Source organism: Trichosurus vulpecula, chromosome 6 (assembly GCF_011100635.1).
Source record: "Trichosurus vulpecula isolate mTriVul1 chromosome 6, mTriVul1.pri, whole genome shotgun sequence".
NCBI classification, from domain to species: domain Eukaryota; kingdom Metazoa; phylum Chordata; class Mammalia; order Diprotodontia; family Phalangeridae; genus Trichosurus; species Trichosurus vulpecula.
In genome coordinates, this window is record NC_050578.1 from 137,934,726 (window position 1) to 137,955,939 (window position 21,214).

A 21,214-nucleotide genomic window follows, 5' to 3' on the forward strand; every position below is an offset into this window, starting at 1 on the left:
CTTTCCCCCTGTTCTCCCTCTCACCAGAGAAGGCACTGTGAAATAATAAGAATCCCTGAGAGGTTTCACTTCTTTCAGGCTATAGATGATGCTAGAAAGGATAAGTCCAAATAGCAGCATGATTCAGCTCTCTTCCAATGAGCCAGTAAACTCTCAAGAAAGCAACACCACTATTTTACATAAAATAATTGTGTGGGCTTGAAAAGGAATAACTCGGGTAATGGGTGGTTTGCTGCTACAGTTCAGCTGTCAATTGTTGTAACAACCTGGTTATATGTGTTACATTTAAAAGGGAAGACAGACTGACTTTGGGGCAAGGGATCCAAATTTTCCTTCCCAAGAATATGGATAAGAAGTAGTTCCTTTTATTTTTATGGTTTGTATTTTTAAGTGTAGCAGGTTCTGGGTTGACATCCCACATGTAGCCTACATGGGTCTGACTGGGGCTTAGTTGACTCCAGGACTGAAGAAGACTGACTTTAACTCTTATGTAGTAGAACAGATATCCTGAAGAGAATTAGTGACTTTGACTGTTATCATCAGGGACCTAAGTGGTGGGACTGTGGTACAAGTGACAACCCACCAACCCCCATCCTATTCTTCCTGCTATTGGTTCATTTTCTCATGCTTATCCTGAGTTCTAAGACTAGCAAGGAGTATGTTTTGATAACTCTTCATGGTGCATAGAAATGTATAATCTTTTTTTATTAATTAGTTCTTATTCCCTCTTCAGTTTATAAATAAGCTAGAGAAACCTCTTTTCCCTCAAGCTTTCACTCCTCTTTCTCAATCCCTTTGGTCTCACAAGCTTATATAATGTCAGTGTTATTTGAATATACAATTTATTGACAGTGTAACAAAAAATACAAAGACATTTAAATATTTCAACATTGTCTGAGTAGAAATATAACAACTCGTCACCTCTAAGCATCAACTACAAACAAATGCCAACTTCTATACAAACATTTGACCATAGCCTTCTTACTCAACTCTTTGGGGATGGATGTTCTCTTCAGACAGTTAAACTCAGTTCTCTTCAGAAAGAAGGGCTGCATGGCTCCTGTCACTGTCTATAGATTGAGGAGAAACTGATCTGAGGAGCTTGGCAGTTCTCCAACTTAAGAGAACTTTAGGGTTAGATTATCACTGAAACAGCATAATATTTTCTCAGTACCCTGAGGGTGGCTATGTGCTAAAAGACTTCAGCAGCCAGAGAGCTGAAGAGAACCAGTTATTCTCAGCAGATGGGATGTAAGGACCACAAGTTATCTCCAGGATAACTTAGACATTTAAACTCTCAGCAAAGATCTCTCAGATCTTTCTGTTTGTGACTCACATAGTGTCTCCTAGCCATGACACAATTCACTCAAGGTGATCTATAATCTGTCTCTCCCCAAAATTCTATTTCCTCATAAAAGATAAAAGATACAGTAAAAATATCCATTGTCTCTATAAGAGAGGCTATCGAAGCTGGTGTTATATAAAATATAATTAATGGCCAAATATAAGTTCTAAGACAAGAATTTTTTGAAAGGGTATATAGATTTTCACTGGAAAAATAGTTGAACAACATTTACCATATTAGATTACCTATTTACTGGGAAAGATTTTGGGGTTTGTTTTGGTTTTATTTTGGCTGAAGTTCTCCTATGGTGCTCCATGGCAAGCACGTGACTTTGGCCTCTTAGAGGCTATGCCAACACAACCGAAGTTGTGGTAGGTCTCACAAAGCTGGGAAGGCCTCAGGGACAAGCCTGGTGGTAGATGATGTGTCTTTACTTGAGGATCAGCCTAGCCAAGTACAAAGAAGCTCAGCACCAGAAGGTTGACCACAAGAGGATGAATTGTGTGGGGCAAGCCACCATCTAGTGAACTCTGACTTGGTTAAAGGAGTACTCAGATGGAAGTAACTGCAGGTTTTTGAATTGCCAAAGTGCTGTCAGTGGACTTATAAGTTTTTTCATCCTTGGGACATTTCCCAGTGTCGTCATCTCTCATTGTTCTAAGTCATGCTGACTTCCCCATAATAAATACAGCATCATTACCACACCTATTATGGTGAAAAGGCAGGATTATTCTCAAGCCACAGATGAGAGATTTAGGACATATTCCAATATAATTTAGTAAAACTCCAGGCTATGAGCCTGCTTATTTGGGATCTTGGCAGTTCCACTGACAGAAACAAAGATATTAGAAGGGGGACGAAGACTTGGTTTGGGATGGGCTAAGTTTGAAGGCAGAGTAAGACATCCATGTATGGTCATTGTATGGGCTTAGAGATGCTTCATCTACATCAAGATTCACATATTTGTAATATGTCGTAATTTGTAATAATTTGTAATATTAAGAATAAAGACTAGGCCAATGAGAACGTGAAAAGACCTTAGCCTAAAAGGGCCAAGGTCTCCCAATGCATCCTGGGTCATCTCCAGTCATCCTGATGAATATCAGGCCACTAGACCCAGATGGCTCTGGAGGAGAAAGTGAGGCTGGTGATTTTGCACAGCCCTCCCTCACTCAAATGAAAGTCAACTGCAAGTCATGTCATCATTTCCCTGATGTCATGGTCCTCTTTGAAAATGAAGGACAAACACAGCAACAACAATAGGGAACTCCCAAAGGAGGAAGCTCTTTCTATTAAGGCAGGTCTGTAGCTTCTCTACCACTCATAATTTTAGAGACCTGCCTAAGGCACTGAGTCCTCCCTAATCTTAGTACTTCGCTTCTGAGACTACTCCTAGTTTATCCTGTGTGTATCTTGTTTGTCCCAACTAAAATCTCATCTTCTACAGGAAGCCCTTCCCAACCCTTCTTAATTAGAGCGCTTCTCCTCTCTTAATTATTTCCCGTTTATCCTATATGTAGCTTATTTTTACATATTTGTTTACTTATTGTCTCCCCCACTAGGCTGTCAGCTCCTTGAGGGCAGGGACTGACTTTTGCCTCTTTTTGTAGCCCTAGTACTTGGCACAGTGCCTGGCACATAATAGGCACTTAATAAATATTTATTGACTATTAACTACATGGCTGTTCACATATGTCTCCCCATTAGACTGTGAGCCCCTTGAGATCAGGGATTGTTTTCACCTGTTTCATACCTCCAGTGCCGAGCACTCTAGCTGTCACGTAGTAGACACCTACGAAAATTTGTGCCTGGTCTGTGGTAGAGCTTCTGAGCTCATCTTGGTCTGATCAGCCGCAGTCAGACACACTGGGCTTTGACCCCAACTTAGTGATGTCATTTTGGTCTTCTGTGAGAACAAAGGACAATAACCAGTAGACACCTAATAAATGCTAGTTGACTGACTGATTTTCCTAGGGCTACACAGTCAGTATATTTCAGAAGCAAGGACTGAACTCAAGTCCTCCCAGCTTCAAGGCCAGCCACTACATTCCCCAGACTTTGTTATGCTCCTTCAGTGACATTTTTTTATTGATTCAGTTAGTCAGCAAACATCTATTGAGCATCTATTGTATATATTGTACTGTAGGATATATATTGTACTGTATTGTACAGTTGTACTATAGTATATATATACACATACATACATACATATACATATATACATACATACATATACATATATACATACATATGTGTGTACACATATGTACATATGCATATACGTACGCATATACATATATATATATGTATATTTATACTGTAGGATAAAACACAAGAGAAAGGATTTGAGTCTAGCTGCAGAAGGAAGAACACCCACTTAGGCTGCTTTGATTCTTGCTAAGTGAAATGCTGGGCTAATTTGCATGTCCCTGGGGAACTATAGGAAACCAAAAAAAAAAAATTTACTCATCCCAAACCAAATATCAGACTGGCTTGAGGCAGCTGGAGAATGCAAAGCAGTCAGAAAGGACAGACTTGAACTGTGGGCTTGTATTGGTTTCACACTGGGAGGTCTGCTCCTTAGGCTATGGACTCTCACCAAGGAGCTCCAGCCACTCCCCTTGGGGAAGTGGCTGTGTGGCAGCTATAATTCAAGGAATCTCTTACCAAGTATAGCTATTTCTCTTTTTTCAGTCTTCAGCTTGCAAAAAATGGAACAGAAATCAGTAGCTGGGCATTAAAACCCAGGATAAGTGAGATAGAAAGAATACCTTATTGTGGTCAATGTTTTCAAACCACCTGGTCTGGATGTGTCACAGCACAGATTATTGAGAGAGCTGGTAGTTGTAATGCTAAATGCCATCAGGAATCTACGAGCAGGATCAATGGTGGATAAATATCCCAATTTTAAAAAAAAGAAAGGAAAGAAGGTAAGCCCTGGTGAACTTGACACTTATTCCTGAAAAATCTGGCGCGAGTTATTAAAGGTTTGTGTCACGCTCAGGTGCCCATAACCAGGCAACCCACAAAGTCCACAAAGGATGAGGGGGTGGGGTGGGATGAGAGTGACCAAGCTTGGGTTCATTAAGACTAACTCATGGCAAACTAACCTCATTTCCTTTCCTGATAAATTTCCTAAAGTGGTAGTTGAGGAAAATATAAACATAATATACCCAGGCTTTAGCAAGACATTTGATAAAATATCTTTTGATCACCAGGTAGACAAGATGGTGAAATGTAGACTAGCTCTTAGTATATTGGGGAGGGATGACATCAGTTGAAAGTTAGCAAAAGCGACTAAAAAGAGTGGATCAGTGTCAACTAGAAGGGATTCCTTGAAAGTCCCTCAAGTCAACAAGCATGTGTGAAGCCCCAGGAATATGCCACTTACCGCCAGTGTGACTTTGAGCAAGCCATTTAAGTTCTCTGGTCCTCAATTTCCTCACCTCGAAAATGGAACAGCTAGACTAAAAGACAACTAAGGTCCCATCCATTTTGAAGTCTAGAATCCTATGCATTTCAACTAATTAGGTCTGTACAGACATGAACTAGGCTGCCTAGAGATGTAATGCACTCCTTAGCCCTGCCAGTCTCCTGGCAGCGGTGATGATGACAAAGACAATGATGATGATGATGAAGAAGAAAAGATGGCGATGAGGATGAAGATGACAATAATGACGATGACAATGATGGTGAAGAAGAAAAGATGGCCATGATGGTGAAGACAATGATGACTGTAATGATGATGAGGATAGTGATGTTGAAGATGATGATGACAGCATTTATAGAATGCTTCATGGTTTGCAAAATGACCACTTGTTGGTGATGCTATAGAGAGGATCCTACTGTAGATGAGGATTAGACTTTGGGGTATTTCAGGACTCCATAGTCTAAACAAAAGGGAGCTAGGTGACTCAGTGGCTAGAGCACTGGGTCTGGAGTCAGTAAGACCTGAGTTCAAATCTGGCCTCAGACATTTGCTAGCTATGTGACCCTGGACCACTTAACCCTGTTTGCCTCAAATTCCTCATCTGTAAAATGAACTAGAGAAGGAAATGGCAAATCACTCCAGTATCTTTGCCCAAAAAACCCCATGGACAGTATTGGCATGCTACAATCCACGGGGTCACAAAGAATCAGACACAATTAAACAACTGAACAACAAGTCTAAACAAACTGGCAAAATTCAGGTAAGGGAATGAGCTTGCAGTAATACATACTAACCAATGTGTCCCTCAAATGAATCTAGAATTTCCTGGAACTGAAAAAAGGTGTTTGGAATAGAGAACTATTCTGATATCACATTAGGAAATGAAAGAAATTCCACTACCCAAAGAGTTTTGTCATCTAGAACAATTTGAGACGTGTATATCTTTTATTAGGAAAATATTAACTCAATTAGTTTTGAACATTTGAAACCTCAGCATTCATTGTCAAAAATGCCATTGTACCCAGTGACTGGGGTTAACTTTTTTAAGGACCTTTTAGAAGGACCAGGAACATCAACAGACATAAAATGCTTTTTATAATTTTATGATAATCTACTTCAGCTTCTCCTATCTGTACAAATGCACTTTAAATACCAATAATTACAGTCATTATCATTTTAATTTGGAAGAAAACATTTTCATCGTGCCATCTCAATTTTCTTTGCCTTATGTTTTGTTTGTTTGGTTTTCCCCCTCACTGTATCATTATTTAGCTTGGTCCTTTGAGGTAGCCTTCAATTCTGGTTCTAGTGTTAACAAGCGACATGGAACCCTTCCATAAACTGGTGAACACTATATAGACCCTTTCTCAGAATAATGTTTTGAAATACATAATATAAATTACACAGAATTAGAAAGGAAATCAATTGTGTTGAAATATGTATGTACAAATATGTGTATATATATACAACTATATATGTGTATGCATATATACCTACATATACACGTATGTACATGTGTGATGTGTACTATATACATATCCATATATATTTATATACTCGGTGTCCCAAAAGTCATAGTGCAAATTAAACTTTAAACTTTTAGGTTAAACTATACATAAACCATACACACACATACATACATATATATATATGTTTATATATACATATATTTACAAGCACTACACTAAGACTCAGAATGCCATGAATATATACATACCTACCTACATACATACATATATGTGTTTATGTATGTGTGTGTGTGTGTATACACACACACACACACACACACACACACACATACACCCAGACATTTATATCCTCACATGGCATCTCAAAATTCATTGCACACATTAAACTATTAAGGCTTGTAAATATCATATATGTATACATATATAAACTAGAAATTATATTGTGCTTTAAGATTTGCAAAGTGCTTTACAAATGTTATAGAAATTATGGAGATTTGTGGTTTCATATCCAGTCCTTCTTCTGTTCTTCTTTATATGGTTCATGTTCATCGATGTCTATCAGGTTCATAATAATAAAAAAGAAATTTACAAGAGTAGTCTCATGGAGTATTTTTTTGCAGAATGACAAATTGAATTGGTTTTTTTCACATGCATTTGCATGTCTGTCTCATGATATAAATTATCTATATCAAATTCCTTGTTAAGGTAAGACAGGGAGTTAGTCTGCTTAACTAAGGGTATTTTGTTCTGTTTTCAAGAAGAATCTAGACCTTTGAGATTTAAAAATAGCCATTCTGCCTGGGAAATGATTTTGTCAAAATGTCATTTCACTGGGGAGTTTGGCAGAGACAGGCCGCCCAGAGAGGGGCCACCTCACTGCCACAACTGGTTCCATTCTAGCCAGACTCCCAGGGTAGTTCAGTCAGCCAAGAATTTATGTCATTACACCTTTAGCAAAACATGGACGTTCACATAAAATAAACCTGTGTCTAAATCATGTTAAGAAAGAGTGACTCAAGTGAGAAGGAAATTCCCCAGTGGTCAGGATAGGCCTGTCTCACCCTAGACCAAGATGGCTCAGTGTTGAGCTGTATTTTTAGGCTCCTAAAAGGATTATGGAGTTAAGAGATGGAAAGAAGCCTGAAGGTCATCTGGTCCAGCTCCCTCACTTTGCAGGTGAGGAAGCTGAGGACCAGAGAAGGGAGTGAATCGGCCAAGGTCCCACAGGGACTACATGGCAAAGTTGGGGTTTGGACCCAGTTGACCTCTCTTTAAATCTAGAGGGATCCTCTGTTGTCTTGGAAGATATATGAAAACAGCTGAGGCCACTGAGTCTGAGACACATCTGTAGACATGACAAATCTCTATAGCTATGGTTCACTCAGCGTTACTAGCCCTTGAAAGAAACCTGCAAAATTGATGAAACATTACTTTTTGAACAGCCAAAGTAGGCAAAGGGTTCTGTTCAGCACATTTTTTGGCCCTGTTCCCTAATTCATTACATGCTCTCTAATCTTCTGGGAGAATGGATAGAAAGCTAGATTCAAAGTCTGGAAAATCTGGGACTCTAGAATTTCAAATGTGAATGATTTGAAGTCATCCAGCCTCTTATTTTCCACATCTTCTGTCTCCATTAACTCTTGGCCACAAGTCTTCAGCTGCCAATGCCAAGCCTGATTTCAGCTTCTAGGGAAACAGAGTTTTCTGGTGGAGTTAGGATAAAGGAAGAGATACAGTACAAACCACAGACCACCCCTTGATCCTTTCTAAGGATACCTAACATGACTAAGGTTGATTTACTTTCAGAACTTCAGGGAATATTACCCTAGAGTAAGAGGATCTGGGTTCAAATCCTGGGTGTCTCTGACACTATCTGACTTTGTTCAAATACTTTAACCTCTGTGGACCTCAGCTTCTTCATTTGTAAAATGAGTGTCGGACATGATGATGGCCTCCAAGGCCCCTTCTCACTCTAGATCTTAGATCCTTTGGATTCTCTGATAACTATACAATGAATATGGCAAGGTTAATGTTTATGCATGGCAGAAAGCTAGAATACTTAATCCCTATCTTGGATTTTCCTGATAGTTGTGGGGCAGAGATATAGATGACCAATGACCAATAAACACTGGCCTCAAGTGCTGCCTTTTCCTGAAAACTAAGCAAATTTCACTTTGATTACCATTATTTATCCACTGCCATCCACTGATTCCTGTCTTCCTTCCATCATCTAACTTCTATCCTCCACAGGGATGAAAGTAGAAAATATATGAAAGGGAGTGACCAAGCCTAGTGGTATCAAACTCAAATAATGGGAGGGGGACATTAAACCTTAGTAAGGATCTGCATATTGACTTAGAAAACCACAGATTTATAAATATATATATATATATATATATATATATATATATATATATATATATATGCTCCATTGTATTTTTATTTATTCTGGAGACACTGATCAACACTTCTGCTTTAGCCCATTCACCATTATTTGCTGCTATGAGGAAATTACCTTTAAGATTTTTTCACTTTTGCTTCAATGTTGTTTTCAGAAGTTATATTTTAGAGGAACGACTGGGCTCTTTAACTGAGGCAGGCTACAAGTGACCAACTGATTGACTAATTGACCCATGCTTAAGCCCAGAGGTGTCTGACTCCAAAATAGTCAGGCAGCTAGCACTTGCTAGGCATCTACTATGTGCCTGCCAGACACTGTGCTAAGTGCAATTCAAGTCCAGTTATGAGACCAAGTTTAAATTAATCAGTATTTGATAAAGATTAGTGAGAGATACCAAATTTTACTTTAACTAGAGAGTTGGGTTTTTAGCACACCTTTTAAAAAATAAACTTTAATCCTAGTATATTTTAATATTTAAGTTCATGTAGGCATGTTAGACCTCAAGATGACCCAGTAGATATGGAGCCACGAAGACCTGAGTTCAAATCCAGGCTCAGACACCTACCAGCTGTGTGACCTTGGGCAACTCACTTAACTCTGTTTGCCTCAGTTTCCTCACCTATAAGATGGAGATAATTATAGTACCTACTTCTCAGGCTACTGTAAGGAACAAATGAAATGATTATTATAAAGCTCTTAGCATGCTGCCTGACATGTAGTAGGCTCTAATGCAAATGCTAGCCATTATTATTCATGTATTTTAAAAGTTATAGTAGGAAAGCATGCTAATAACCCCTCTGTTAACCATCGATCAAAGCAGCATGAAATTTTTAAAACTTTTTTTTTTTAAAAAGGAATTGATTTTCCTGCCTCATTATAAAATTCCTCTTTTGGAAAATGGTTTGTGGTAAGACTTTCAGAAAAGTAGATTCTGTGGAAAATAGGCTCTTGGAACTCCTTCTCTCAGTGAAACCAGAAACCCAGCACTTTCTTATGGAGTCTATATACTTCTGATATTGATATTTAAAAACCCAGATCTTAGAACTTTCTCTGGGAACAACAGCAAAAGGTTCTGAAGTCAGGCTGTGAGTCTTGCGAACTATAATCTCAGAGAGACAGAACCATTTTCTCCCTGTCCTAGGTGAGAGATATCTTGAGTTCAGGGCTGGGAATGGGTTTCTGTGGCCCTGGGAGTATTTGAACTGGAGTGTGTGTGTGTGTGTGTGTGTGTGCGCGCGCGCGCGCGCGCACGCGTGTGCGTGTGTGTGTGTGTGTGTGAGAGAGAGAGAGAGAGAGAGAAAGGAGGCGCTCTTTATGGCAGCTGAGATTGGAGCAGCAGGCAGCATTGGGGGAGTATGGCAGCCACAGCACAGTGGCAATCAAGGACAGAGGGTGAGAAGTCCCTGAAGGCATTCTGCAGTGCCCTATCAGAAAATCAAGGCTGAATGTTGAAGGCTGGGCAGCCTCCAGAGGCCAGGTTTCTATTCTCTAGAACAAAGACTTCTGGGGTTGGAATGTACTGGACATCTTGAATGAGGTCACTCCTTGGGATCCACAAGAGCACAGTAAAGGTTTAATTCCCTTCCTTTCCCTGGTGCCTCTTGAAGAACGGCATTTTCCATGTTATTAACTGTTTCCTTAAGCTGTTTTTATTTCCTGATTTTTGTCGCCTATAAACAGTGACCCAAATAAACAAGCAATGATCATAAGTGACTGTGACTCACATCTCTTAATTAATTGCAGGCAAGACAGAGTGCAAGGGAAGATGCCAATGAGAAGTTTAGCATGCACAGAATTAAACAGGTCAGAGATTTAATCCTCTGTCCAGAATGTTAGGATTTTCTGTCTCTAGCTGTGGCTGGGCCAATTGAGATGATACTTTGTGATTTCGATTTTATTGATAATTCTTACAAGCTCCTAAATAGCAAAGAAAGATACACACAAGAATTAAGACCATGTACTCATAGACTAATGCAGTTAATGATGAACCAGATTCAGGTGGCATGGACTGGTAAGCATTTCAGAGAGGTTTCTTGTTGCAGGATAATGCATCGACCAAGGGAAGATAGCACTTCTAGGACTGCCCATTGGGAAGAGAAAGATGTGGTCTGGAAAGAATCTGCCTTACCCACATTTCTAAATGGGAGTGGGCATGGGGTGGAGGAGATCAAGAGAGCAAATACGCAAATATGGCACCATAATTTGGCAACTGATTAGATATTGTGGCAGTGATGGGGATGAGAGCAAGGCTTAAATCTAGACTGTGAGCCTGGGTGATTGGAAAGATGGTGGTGCCCTCCCCAGTAACAAGGGGAAGTTAGGAGGGAGGGAGGGTTTAGGGAGAAATATAATGAGTTCAATTTTGGACATGTTAATTTTAATTTTTCAAGTTTTATTGATGTTTTCTTTTTACATTACAAACATTTACAGATCACTCCCACTTCATGAGACATCCCTTATAACAAATTAAAGCAGTTAAGTAAAATTAATAATAGAACGATCTCATCTGAAAGGGCATGCAGCATTTCACATCCGTAACTTTTCCCTGCCTCTCACCTATCTACTAATTTTAATTAAGAGAAACTCCATCCCATTGGAAAAAAGTAGAAAAGAAAAATTGCTTGTAATACATATGCGTAGTGAAGAAAAGCGCATTCCCTCGATGGTTCTATACAAAAACCTGTGTCTCATTCTGCCCTCTGTCATCTGCCATCTACCCACTGTCACGGATTGCATGTTTCATTATCGGTCCTCTGAAATCACTGATGGCCATTGTGTTACGCATAGTTCTCACAGCTTTCAGAGTTGTTTGTTTCTGTACTGTTGTTTTTATTGTATACGTTGTGCTCCTGGTTCTGTTCAGAATTCATTCTTCATCAGTTTATAAAATCCTCAAAATTCTTCACTGTTATAATATTGATGTTATAGCATAAATTGTTCTGAATCCACTCACTTCACTCTATCACTTCATACAAGTCTTCCTGTGCCTTTTTGAAATCACTTCTTTCCTTATTTCTGATAGCACAGTAGTATACTCCATTCAGTATACTACATATTCCCATACCATGCTCATTAGGGCATTCCTCAATTGATGGGCATCCCTTAAGTTTCCAGGTTTGGGTTTTTTGTCACCACAAAAAGATGCTATACATATTTTTGTACATAAAGGATCCTTTCCTCTTTCTTGGATCTCTTTTGGGAGTAGGCCTAGGATTGTCATAGCCGGGTCAAAGGACCTGCACATTGTATATCATTCCAGATTACTATTCCAATTCAACATGTCCAGTGGGCAGTCAGAGATGTGAGACTGGAGGTCAGGAAAGAGGTCAGGGTTAGATAAACACATTGAGAATTTTCTCTGTAGAGATGATAATTGTATCTGTGGGAGCTGAGATCACCAAACAAAATAGGGAAGAGGGAGAAGAGAAGAGGGCCCAGGTTAGAACCTTGGGGGACACCCACAGTTACCAGGTGCAGCCTAAATGAAGAGACAGCAAAGGTAACCAAGGAGTGGTCAGATAGATAGGAGAACCTGGAAAGTGTAGTGTCCTAGGAACCTTAGAGAGAAGAGACCATCCAGGAGATGAGGGTGATCAGCCACGTCAAAGACTGGAGAGAGGTCAGGAAGGATGAGGATTGAGAAAAGATTTGTTAGATGTGGCAATTAAGATGTCATTGGTAACTTTGGAGAGTGTAGTTTTGGTGGAATGATGAGTTTGGAGGCCAGACTGCCCAGAGTTAAGAAGAGAGGAGAGGAAAGGAAGTTGAGGCACTGATTGTGATGGCCTTTTCAAGATGGTTAGCCACAAAAGGCAGGACAGATATGGGATGATAGTTATGGCGGATGGATGGAAGAGACATAGGCATGTTTGTAGCTAGTTGGGAAGTAGCCAAAAGACATGGAGAGACTGAAGATAAGTGAGAGGGTGGGGATGACAGAGGGCAAGCAATTTGTTATAGATTATATATCTGAAGTCCTGCAAAACATCTTTCCATATTAGCCATGTTGCAAAAGAAAACACAGACCAAAAAAAAAGAGAAAGTTGAAAAATGATTCTTCAATCTGCACTCAAACTCTATCAGTTCTTTCTCTGGAGGTGGATAGCATTTTTCATCATCAGTCCTTTGGAATCATGTTCTTCTTAAACCTTGGTGCCCAGAGCTAAGAACAGAACCCCATGTAGGGCCCGATGAGGGCAGAATACAAGATCCCCATTTCTGTTTGCTTCGCCTTTTCCAGTGCCTTGGCTAGCACTAGAATCAGGGTCCTCTGACTCCAGACTTAATACACTGGCCACTATTCTCTATTCCCTCCTGATCTTCCTCATCCCCACCCCACCCCCAAAAAGCAAGGAAGAAATGATAGGCAGTATGACAAATATAAAATAATAAATGTTTTATTTGTGCCACCCACAAAAAGTAAATACACTTTTACATAAAGTCACTTAAGGCATAGGACAGTAATCATCTTTTTTAGTGAATATATGATAGAGTATTTTAAGGGGACATTTAAAAGTCGCATACATTGGTGATTACATATAACATTATACAAACTACTTAGTTATAGCAGCCTCAAGATTTTCTTGTTTCTTTAACTAGTCAACTAGCAGCAAAGTTAATTATATGTATATAGCTATCATTGGAAACGTTCAGTAGATGTTTTCCCTCCATGGTTTGAGTCATACCAGAATTTTTATCACATTAACAAAAACAGCCTTGGATCCCTGCTGTTGGGGAGAATGAGGATGGCGGATTGCTTGAGCTTAGGAGTTCTGAGCTACAAAAGGGGCAAAAGCCAATTGGGTGCCTATACTAAGTTCAGGGCCTCCAGGCTGTCTAAGAAAGGGCGAACCAGCCCCAGGCTGGAGTGGTACAGTAGGATTGGCTACTGCAATTCCAGCCTAATTAAGATAAGAAGACCCAGTTACAAAAAAAAAAATCTATTTCTATGTAATGAATGTCTTACCAAAAAAAAAAAAAAAAGGATGAAAAGTACAAGTATGTAAAAATGGCAAAGAACCAAGAACCCCCAGGTATCTTAACCAATGGGTGCTGGGTTTGAATTTTATTCTATTTTTTGTCTGTTTGTTCCAGGAAAGGCACAGTATATTAATTTTTCTGTTTTTTGTTTTCTGGTTTAAAAATTCAGATGAAAAATGCATGGAAGTTTCCAGGAGGTTTGTCAGAGCCTGGAGAGGATATTGGTATGTGTCTCGTTCTATTTTTAATGGCCTAGAATGAGGTAAGGAAACCCAAGCAGTAACCATCCAGTTTGCTTAGCTAGTAAATATGATTTGGAAATTTCTGATTGTTACAAACTGGGTAAGATGATGTAGAAGTTAGCCCTGGGTTAGATATAAAGAAAAGGCAAATTCTGTTGAATCCAATAACCATTGATTAATTTACCACAATGTGCCAAGCTCTGTGCCAAATTCTCCAGGATACAACAGCAAAATCTAAAGTAGTCCCTGTCCTCAAAACTGAGGCTACGTGGCTTAGTGAATAAGGCCTTGGACTTAGAGTCAGAAGGACCTGGGTTCAAATTCCAGATACTAGCTAACTGTATGACCCAGGGCAAATCACTTAAGTTCTCTGAATACCTCAGTTTCCTCATGTGCAGAATGGGAGGCTTAGATTCAATGACCCCTAAGACTTCTTCCTACCCTAGAACATGACACTTAATCAGTTTGCCTGAGCCATGTTCCTTTTGAAGTATGTTTATTTATTCATATTTTCTCACTTACTATGGTTCAGATCCACCCAACCAAAAGTAGCCTGTAAAAGAATCCTGAAGAACCTGAGAGGCAGTCAGGAAATAGAGATCCAGTCACCAGTAAAGTTTGGCATAAAACATATCTACGAGAGAACACAAGTCTTCCCTCGGAAATCAGAGACAGGCAAATTGGCCCAATTTCACTCCCATTGTGGGCCAGGCACCGGGCAAAGCATCCCTCATTCCAGTAACACCCAGAGTAGTGGACAGTGGAGTCCTGATGAAAGACAGCTGCCCAGAGATGATCAGTCACCGAGACCTGGGCTACTTTTGGTGTCAGGCCTGGAGCTAAAATCCTGCTTAGAATATGTTGGTAGAAGTTTGGAGGGATCCATTTGGTATCGAGACTAAAAATACCAACCTCCATTTATACACGTTCCTGCAATTGATTCATTTGAAAAATGAAATCCTCCTTCCTCCTTCATTACTGCTCCAAGACCAACATGTTACCAAATAGACCGTCTTTAAGCCATTGCCATGGCCAGCCCTCAATGACCTGCAAGCAGGCAGGTTTACAAGAAGCAATTTTGGTTTTCAGATTTTTAAAATCCCTTGTTAGTGTCAAAGGGATGCCTGGTCTGCAGCAGGCTCAGGGAGAAGGATTTTGCTACCAACACACTTATTGGCCCCAAGTCAACCCTAGAAAAGGTATGAACAAGGCACACCAAGAGGTCACCTCTGCTTGAGACCCTTCCTTTGGGTCTTTCAGAGTGAATCCGCTATAGAGCTCTAGGTAAGAGGCCTAGAATGCATCCTCCATGTCCTGCCTCTGCATGGCAGGTCACCTGTGTGACTGTGGGAAAGTCACTCTATCCCTCAGCTTCCTTATTTGCAAAATGAGGGGGTTGGTCCCTTCCATCTCTAGGTCTATGATCCTTTGAATCCAATTGAATTACGAATAGCTTTCAAGCTTCTTCTGTGTAGATAGAGCAGGCTTCTTGTTTTATCTGGAGTATTATGAATGCCTAGTATATGATTCACCATTATCCAAAAGGAAGTACAAAAGTAAGACAAGCAGACAGTGATTTCTTCGTTTTCAACACTCCTGAGCCCTCCCATTGGCCCAGATAATTAAGAGCTGGCCATACATGGATGATTATGCTCAAGAATGCCCCCACTTAACCCAGAGATCAGGCATCTGTAGATCTCAAGTGTCTTGAGCAAGGGCTATAACCTCATTTGTAATGTGGACCCCTTAGGTGGCCGGGTGAAGCCTTTGGATCCTTTCTCTGAATACTGCATGAAATAAAATCCATAGGATGACAAAGGAAACAGTTGAATCGAAATTTTTAAAAATGTAATTTTTCTCATGCAAGTTATTGGACCCCTGAAATCTATTTACAGGTAGGTCCATGGACCTCAGGTTAAGAGTCCAAAGTGAAGGGAAAGAAAGCTGTGTGAGAAACAAAAAGTTCTCATAAGGCCAATGCACTTGACTTTTTAAATGAGAAAGTCCACCCTCGGGCCTGTGAAGTCAGGCAGAGTTCCTGAACAGCTAACATGTGGATGATGACAACAACATAAGCCGTGGTAAGGGACTCTCAACAGCAGAACACACAGCCCTCATTAACTCCTAGGCCCACCACTGATGGGAAGAAGATGACTCTGAGCCATCCAGAATAGGTAGAGGTGGCTCCACCTCAGCAGCTCCTCCCTTTAAGAAAGCAGGGGTCAGCAAAAATGTAATTTAGGAACATTTCAATAAAAAAAGTTTCTAGCTCTTAAAAGGAGAAATTTCAGGGAACCTAAAAAATGTATTGCCACAGAACACCTCATTCCCATTAGACCACCAGATAAATGGATGATACGGGACAAAATATAAAAGAAGAAACATGGTCAGAGAGCTGACCTTGGAACTAGGAAGAGTTGGGTTCAAATCCTGACCCTGAAACCTATTGTCTTTGAGTCCCTGGGCAAGTCACTTCTGTCCCAAGACTCAAAGCAGCAATAGTCTAAGACAAAATTACAAAGACCTTTGTTGACTGGTAGAAGGAATCCACTATATGTATAAAATTACAGGTCTAGCCCCTAGCTCTATAGATCATGTTGGAATATAGTAATTACCTGGAAATTAAATGAAACTCTGATGAACTAAGGAAAAGAAATGCCAAGAAAGTAACCGTAAGGATTTTATTGTCTTGGAGGTCTCTGGGACCACATCCTGCCACTGTACCCAGATGGCTCCAGAGGTGAAAGTGAGGCTGGTGACCTTGCACAGCCCTGCCTCACTTAAATCCAATTCACTTGCATGTCACGACATCACCTCCCTGATATCATGGTCCTCTTTGAGAATGAAGGACAGACAGCAAATAAGATTATGAGGCAGCATCCGGGGCAGATCAGACAGAGAACGTCAGTGCACGAGACACAGACAAACGTCTATTCTACCAAGCCCTTTCTCCATCGTTGTTAAATACGTATCACAAAACACAAATGATAACAATTGTCATCATTTCAGCATCGTCCCATAGAGGGCATAACATAGTTAGACCTCGCCTTATATATGCGAAATAACAGCAACATGAAATAATGATGATAGAAGACAGTTGTCATTTGCTCTTCAGACTCACAAAGTGTTCCTTCTGGTTAATTACAGTACATTAAAGTAACACAAACAATAGCGGAACAAGAAAATCGAGGAATTTCCTTTGAAGCAAAACTGAAATCTGCACTGTTGTGGGAGAAGTTTCCTCCCACTGGAGAGCGTGACATCCTCGCACTATCCCGAATGAATTCCACACTTAGGCACTAGCCGTGCACACTGGACATCCAAACACCTGCTTGTTCTAACAGACTAAACACTATCATTTTGGTTAAAGAACCGACTCTTGATCATCTGTAATTTGGGCTGTTTAGACATGTGCAAGGTCTCCATTGCCCCAGGACCCAGGAGTTCTCATCAAGGCTTTAGCCAAGTCTAAAAATTCAATGCCAATCTCTGTGTAGGGCTAATAAAGAACAATTAAGGCACTAGATTTTTACCTTTAAAATGCTTTAAAAATAGCTTTGCTTAAAAAAAGTCAAGAGTAATTTAAGTAATAGAAGCTCCATAGATATGATATAAATAGAAGCCAGATCAGACTGAGTGTCAACTTGAATGATGAGGAAAGAAAACTCAGCCATTTTGCTCATTAAAAAATGAATTGAGTTTTCTTAATTTTATTCTGGAGGGTTTTTCCCTTATTTTTAAGAATGTAATTTCTAAGTATCTCTGACCTACAGTTAACTCTCAATTATAGCAGTTAATGGAGGAGAACCTACAGGTACATTTAACAAGTGGGGACCATATCCTGCATCCTCTTAAGTCCCTTAAATTCCCCCCTGCACCCCCTCTCCCACCAGCACTGCTGAAACAAGAGACCAAGTAATAAGGAAGGCAGGGAGCTGGAAAGACAGTTTCCAGGAAGAGCCCACGGGGAGATGCTGGGAAGTGAAACATTTTCTTCCATTCCCATGCCCGGTTTCCAATAACCTTATTGCTTGACAGCCAGCAACAGTGGAAGCAATTGAAAAAGTATTTTAAAGGAAACCAGATGCCTATAGCTAATGAGAATCAAGGAAAGGGAATGGTGGTGAGGGGGTTCTGCCACATATCAGCTGTCGTGTTCATTTCCCTTCTCTGGTCCCCTTTTTCTTCATCTGTAAACTAAGATCCAAGAGGAGCAAACCTCCAAGAACCTTCCTAACACTAGCTCTTAGGGTGCTATGATGGCATCCAAGTAACAGGACTGATTGGTTGGGAAGTATGTCCAGGGTCCTTGAGTGGTCCCAGAAGAGGAGAGACAACAAAGACAAATCCCCCAGCCAGTAATGTTTGCTTAGAAAAGGGAATTCATGCCCAGGCATGAAATAACTACCTTCTGGCTCTGACGAACTATACCTGCCTGACTTTGGGCAAGTCATTGACTTGTCTGGGCCTCAATTTGTCTTCATCTCTAAAGACTATCTAGGTTTAGACTAGACCAGCTCTGGGATTCCTTCTAGCTTGAAATCTAGGATTTTAACAATGAAATACACCATATTTACTTTCAATTATTCAAGAAAGGACTAGGATAAAACAATGTTGTACTTGAAAAGTGCTGTTAGCTCCACTGTTATCTAGAAAGACAATGGAACATTAAGATAAGTACTAAATGCGGGTGTCAGTCTTAGTCAACTCCATTTGTGTTCCTTGGGATCTTGGGCCTGGGCTAAGAGGGCCACAGGAGGCTTGAGGAGGCTGGAGCTGCCATTTACCAAAGACAGAAAGAATGCCTACCCAGCGAGTATGGAGCCATCCTCCTCGGGTCAGAAGAGATGTTTGGGAGAGAACAGTCACTCCATAGTTTAACAGCAGCATTTTGTAGTGAGAGAAACAGCACTGAGCTAGGAACCAGGAAATGTTGCTTCTAGCCCTGGCTCACATACATAACCTTGGATAAATTCTTTCCTCCCTTCAGGCCTCAGTTTCCTTTTATATTGAACTGTGGGGTAAGACCATGCCTCTTAAGTTCCTCTCCAGCTTTATGATTCCACAAGGATGTGAATCTGTTCATGAAGGCTGGACAAATTGGGTTTTTTTTTCCCCATAGTGTAGATGGCCCAAGCTTGGGTGGGCATCGGGCATAGGTACCACTCGGACATTTAAACAAATAGCCAGGACTCTGCTCCCTTGTTCCAGATGTGCAGAGGTTGACTCCTCTGGCGATTCATCGGATCATCCACTTCAGAAAGGAATCCCAATTAGACAATCCATCATAAGAAAGTCATTTGTAGATTCAAGACAGCTCTAAAGGACTTATCATGAAAAATGCTCTCCATCCCCAGAAAAAGAACTGATGGTGTCTAAAGACAGATCAAAGCATACTTTTTTTTGCTTTATTTTTCTTGGGTTTTTATTTTGGTCTGTTTTCTTTTATATTATGATTACACATGGACAACCTATATCAAATTGTTTGCCTCCTCAATGAGGGGGGTGTGGAGGGAAGGAGAGAATTTGGAACTCGATTCTAAAAATGAATGTCGAAAATTGTTTTTATGTGTAATTGGGGAAAAATAAAATGTTAATTTTTTTTAAGAAAAGAAAGAAAGTCATTTGTAGGTCTCGTCCTTTTCAGGGCATCCCCAAAGGCTTCCTTCTTGGCCAAGAGCACGTGAAGACTTCACTTGTTGGCATTAGGAATGTGGCCTTTGGGGTGGCAGCTACGGCTCATGATCTCTCAGTCAGAAACATTCCACAAGGACGTGTCCCCACCAATGTAACCTATTGTACATTCTTTTCCCCAGGAGACACGGCTATTCGAGAGGTTTTGGAAGAGACTGGCATCAAGTCAGAATTCAAAGCCCTCCTAAGTGTCAGGCAGCAACACGGGGCCCCCAACGCATTCGGGAAGTCTGATATGTATATTGTCTGCCGCCTAAAGCCGCTTTCCTTCCACATTAGCTTCTGTCCACACGAGTGCCTGAAGTGTGAGTGGATGAATCTCACAGACCTCGTGAAAACAGACAACACAACTCCCATCACCCGCAGAGTCGCAAATTTGCTGCTCTACGGGCACAGGGAAGGGTTTGAGAAGATTGACATCACCATGCGGGAGCTCCCCTCTGTCTACACAGGCCTGTTCTACAAACTCTATCACAGGGAGTTGCCAGAGCTCTATGAAAATACATCTAGAATGGATTAAAATTCACATTTACATCCTTTAATAATTTAAAAAGAGATTATGGGGTAAGATAAATGAATAATAGACTTTGGAGGAATGATCATTAGACCTGTCTTTTCTACATTATTTCTTTAAGGATAAATGTGTTTAAAAATGTGCACATCTTTAAAAGTTTCTTTTACCAAGGCAGCCAGAATCAGGAGAAGAGGGGTGTTTCCTTCCCGGTTAGGCTCACCATGCGTCACAATGGACACATCAGTCATTTCGGGGATGTTCAGGGTTGTTGTTGTTCCATATTGACACCATGATTTAACTTACCCCCGGGTAAATAAAAGCTTACAGTTTGGCCACAGTCATCCCAAATGGGCAAACATGCCCACGTTTCTGCCTTCATTTTTCCATCTTCTGCCTCCTTTTGGAATGGAAGAAGAAACCGGGGCCCCGCGTCAATCAACTCTTAGCAGACATGGGGAGGAAAAGAATGGCTTTCTGCCCCGGTCCGGTCTTGGATCCAAGCTTGTACTGCCCAGTGCGTTTCAGTGCCACGTACCAATTGGAATATTTCCTCGAGCGATAAGTGTTGTAGTTGTTGGACTCCAGACGTTCAAAGAAGAAACACTCTTCGGTCACACATTTCTGAAAAAATAAAATGAAACAAAATGATTCATATTATTAGTGTTATTAATAACTCACATTTCTGTATGCTGTGGGGGTTTACAGAATGCTGTTCTCACTACTGCCCTGGGAAGTATGGGGGTGAGCATTCTTATCTCCATTCCCAGGTCTACAGAAGGAATGCCCATCACACAGCTAGGAAGCACTGGAGCCATGTTCAAGCCTAGATGGTGGCTGCCTACAAAGTCCACCTTTCTTACATGACTGTGTGTGCCACCACATCTCCTCTGCCTCTTCTTGGGTTGAGTTCTCACAGCACGGATGGGATTAGCTCCCTAATTCTGAGTGCCTACAGGGGGTCAGCATTGTTTGTTTCTAAGTAAGACCCTGGCCAACAACCATGGCATTCTCTAAAGGAGACAGCAGATGTTTCTCCTGAGGAGAAAATCCATCTTGTGACCTCATAGTATATGTGCTTCTAATAAAAGAATTTCCCATCCTTCAGCCATACACAATGGGGAACGTGGGAGCAAGAATGA

At 40.7% G+C, this 21,214-nt stretch overlaps 2 protein-coding genes across 2 annotated transcripts in view; one reads left to right on the forward strand and one right to left on the reverse strand.

Annotated features, from left to right (window-relative positions):
- Nucleotides 1-20,727, forward strand: part of NUDT6 (nudix hydrolase 6) — a 40,732-nt gene extending 20,005 nt beyond the window's left edge. The window contains exons 4-5 of the mRNA XM_036762618.1: nt 13,795-13,849; nt 19,684-20,727. Of these exons, the coding sequence (XP_036618513.1) occupies nt 13,795-13,849; nt 19,684-20,081 (453 nt within the window). The 3' untranslated portion in view covers nt 20,082-20,727. The remainder of the gene's footprint in view (nt 1-13,794; nt 13,850-19,683) is intronic.
- FGF2 (fibroblast growth factor 2) overlaps nt 20,493-21,214 on the reverse strand; it is a 61,901-nt gene continuing 61,179 nt past the window's right edge. Inside the window, exon 4 of the mRNA XM_036765034.1 lies at nt 20,493-20,696. Within this exon, the coding sequence (XP_036620929.1) occupies nt 20,511-20,696 (186 nt within the window). The 3' untranslated portion in view covers nt 20,493-20,510. The remainder of the gene's footprint in view (nt 20,697-21,214) is intronic.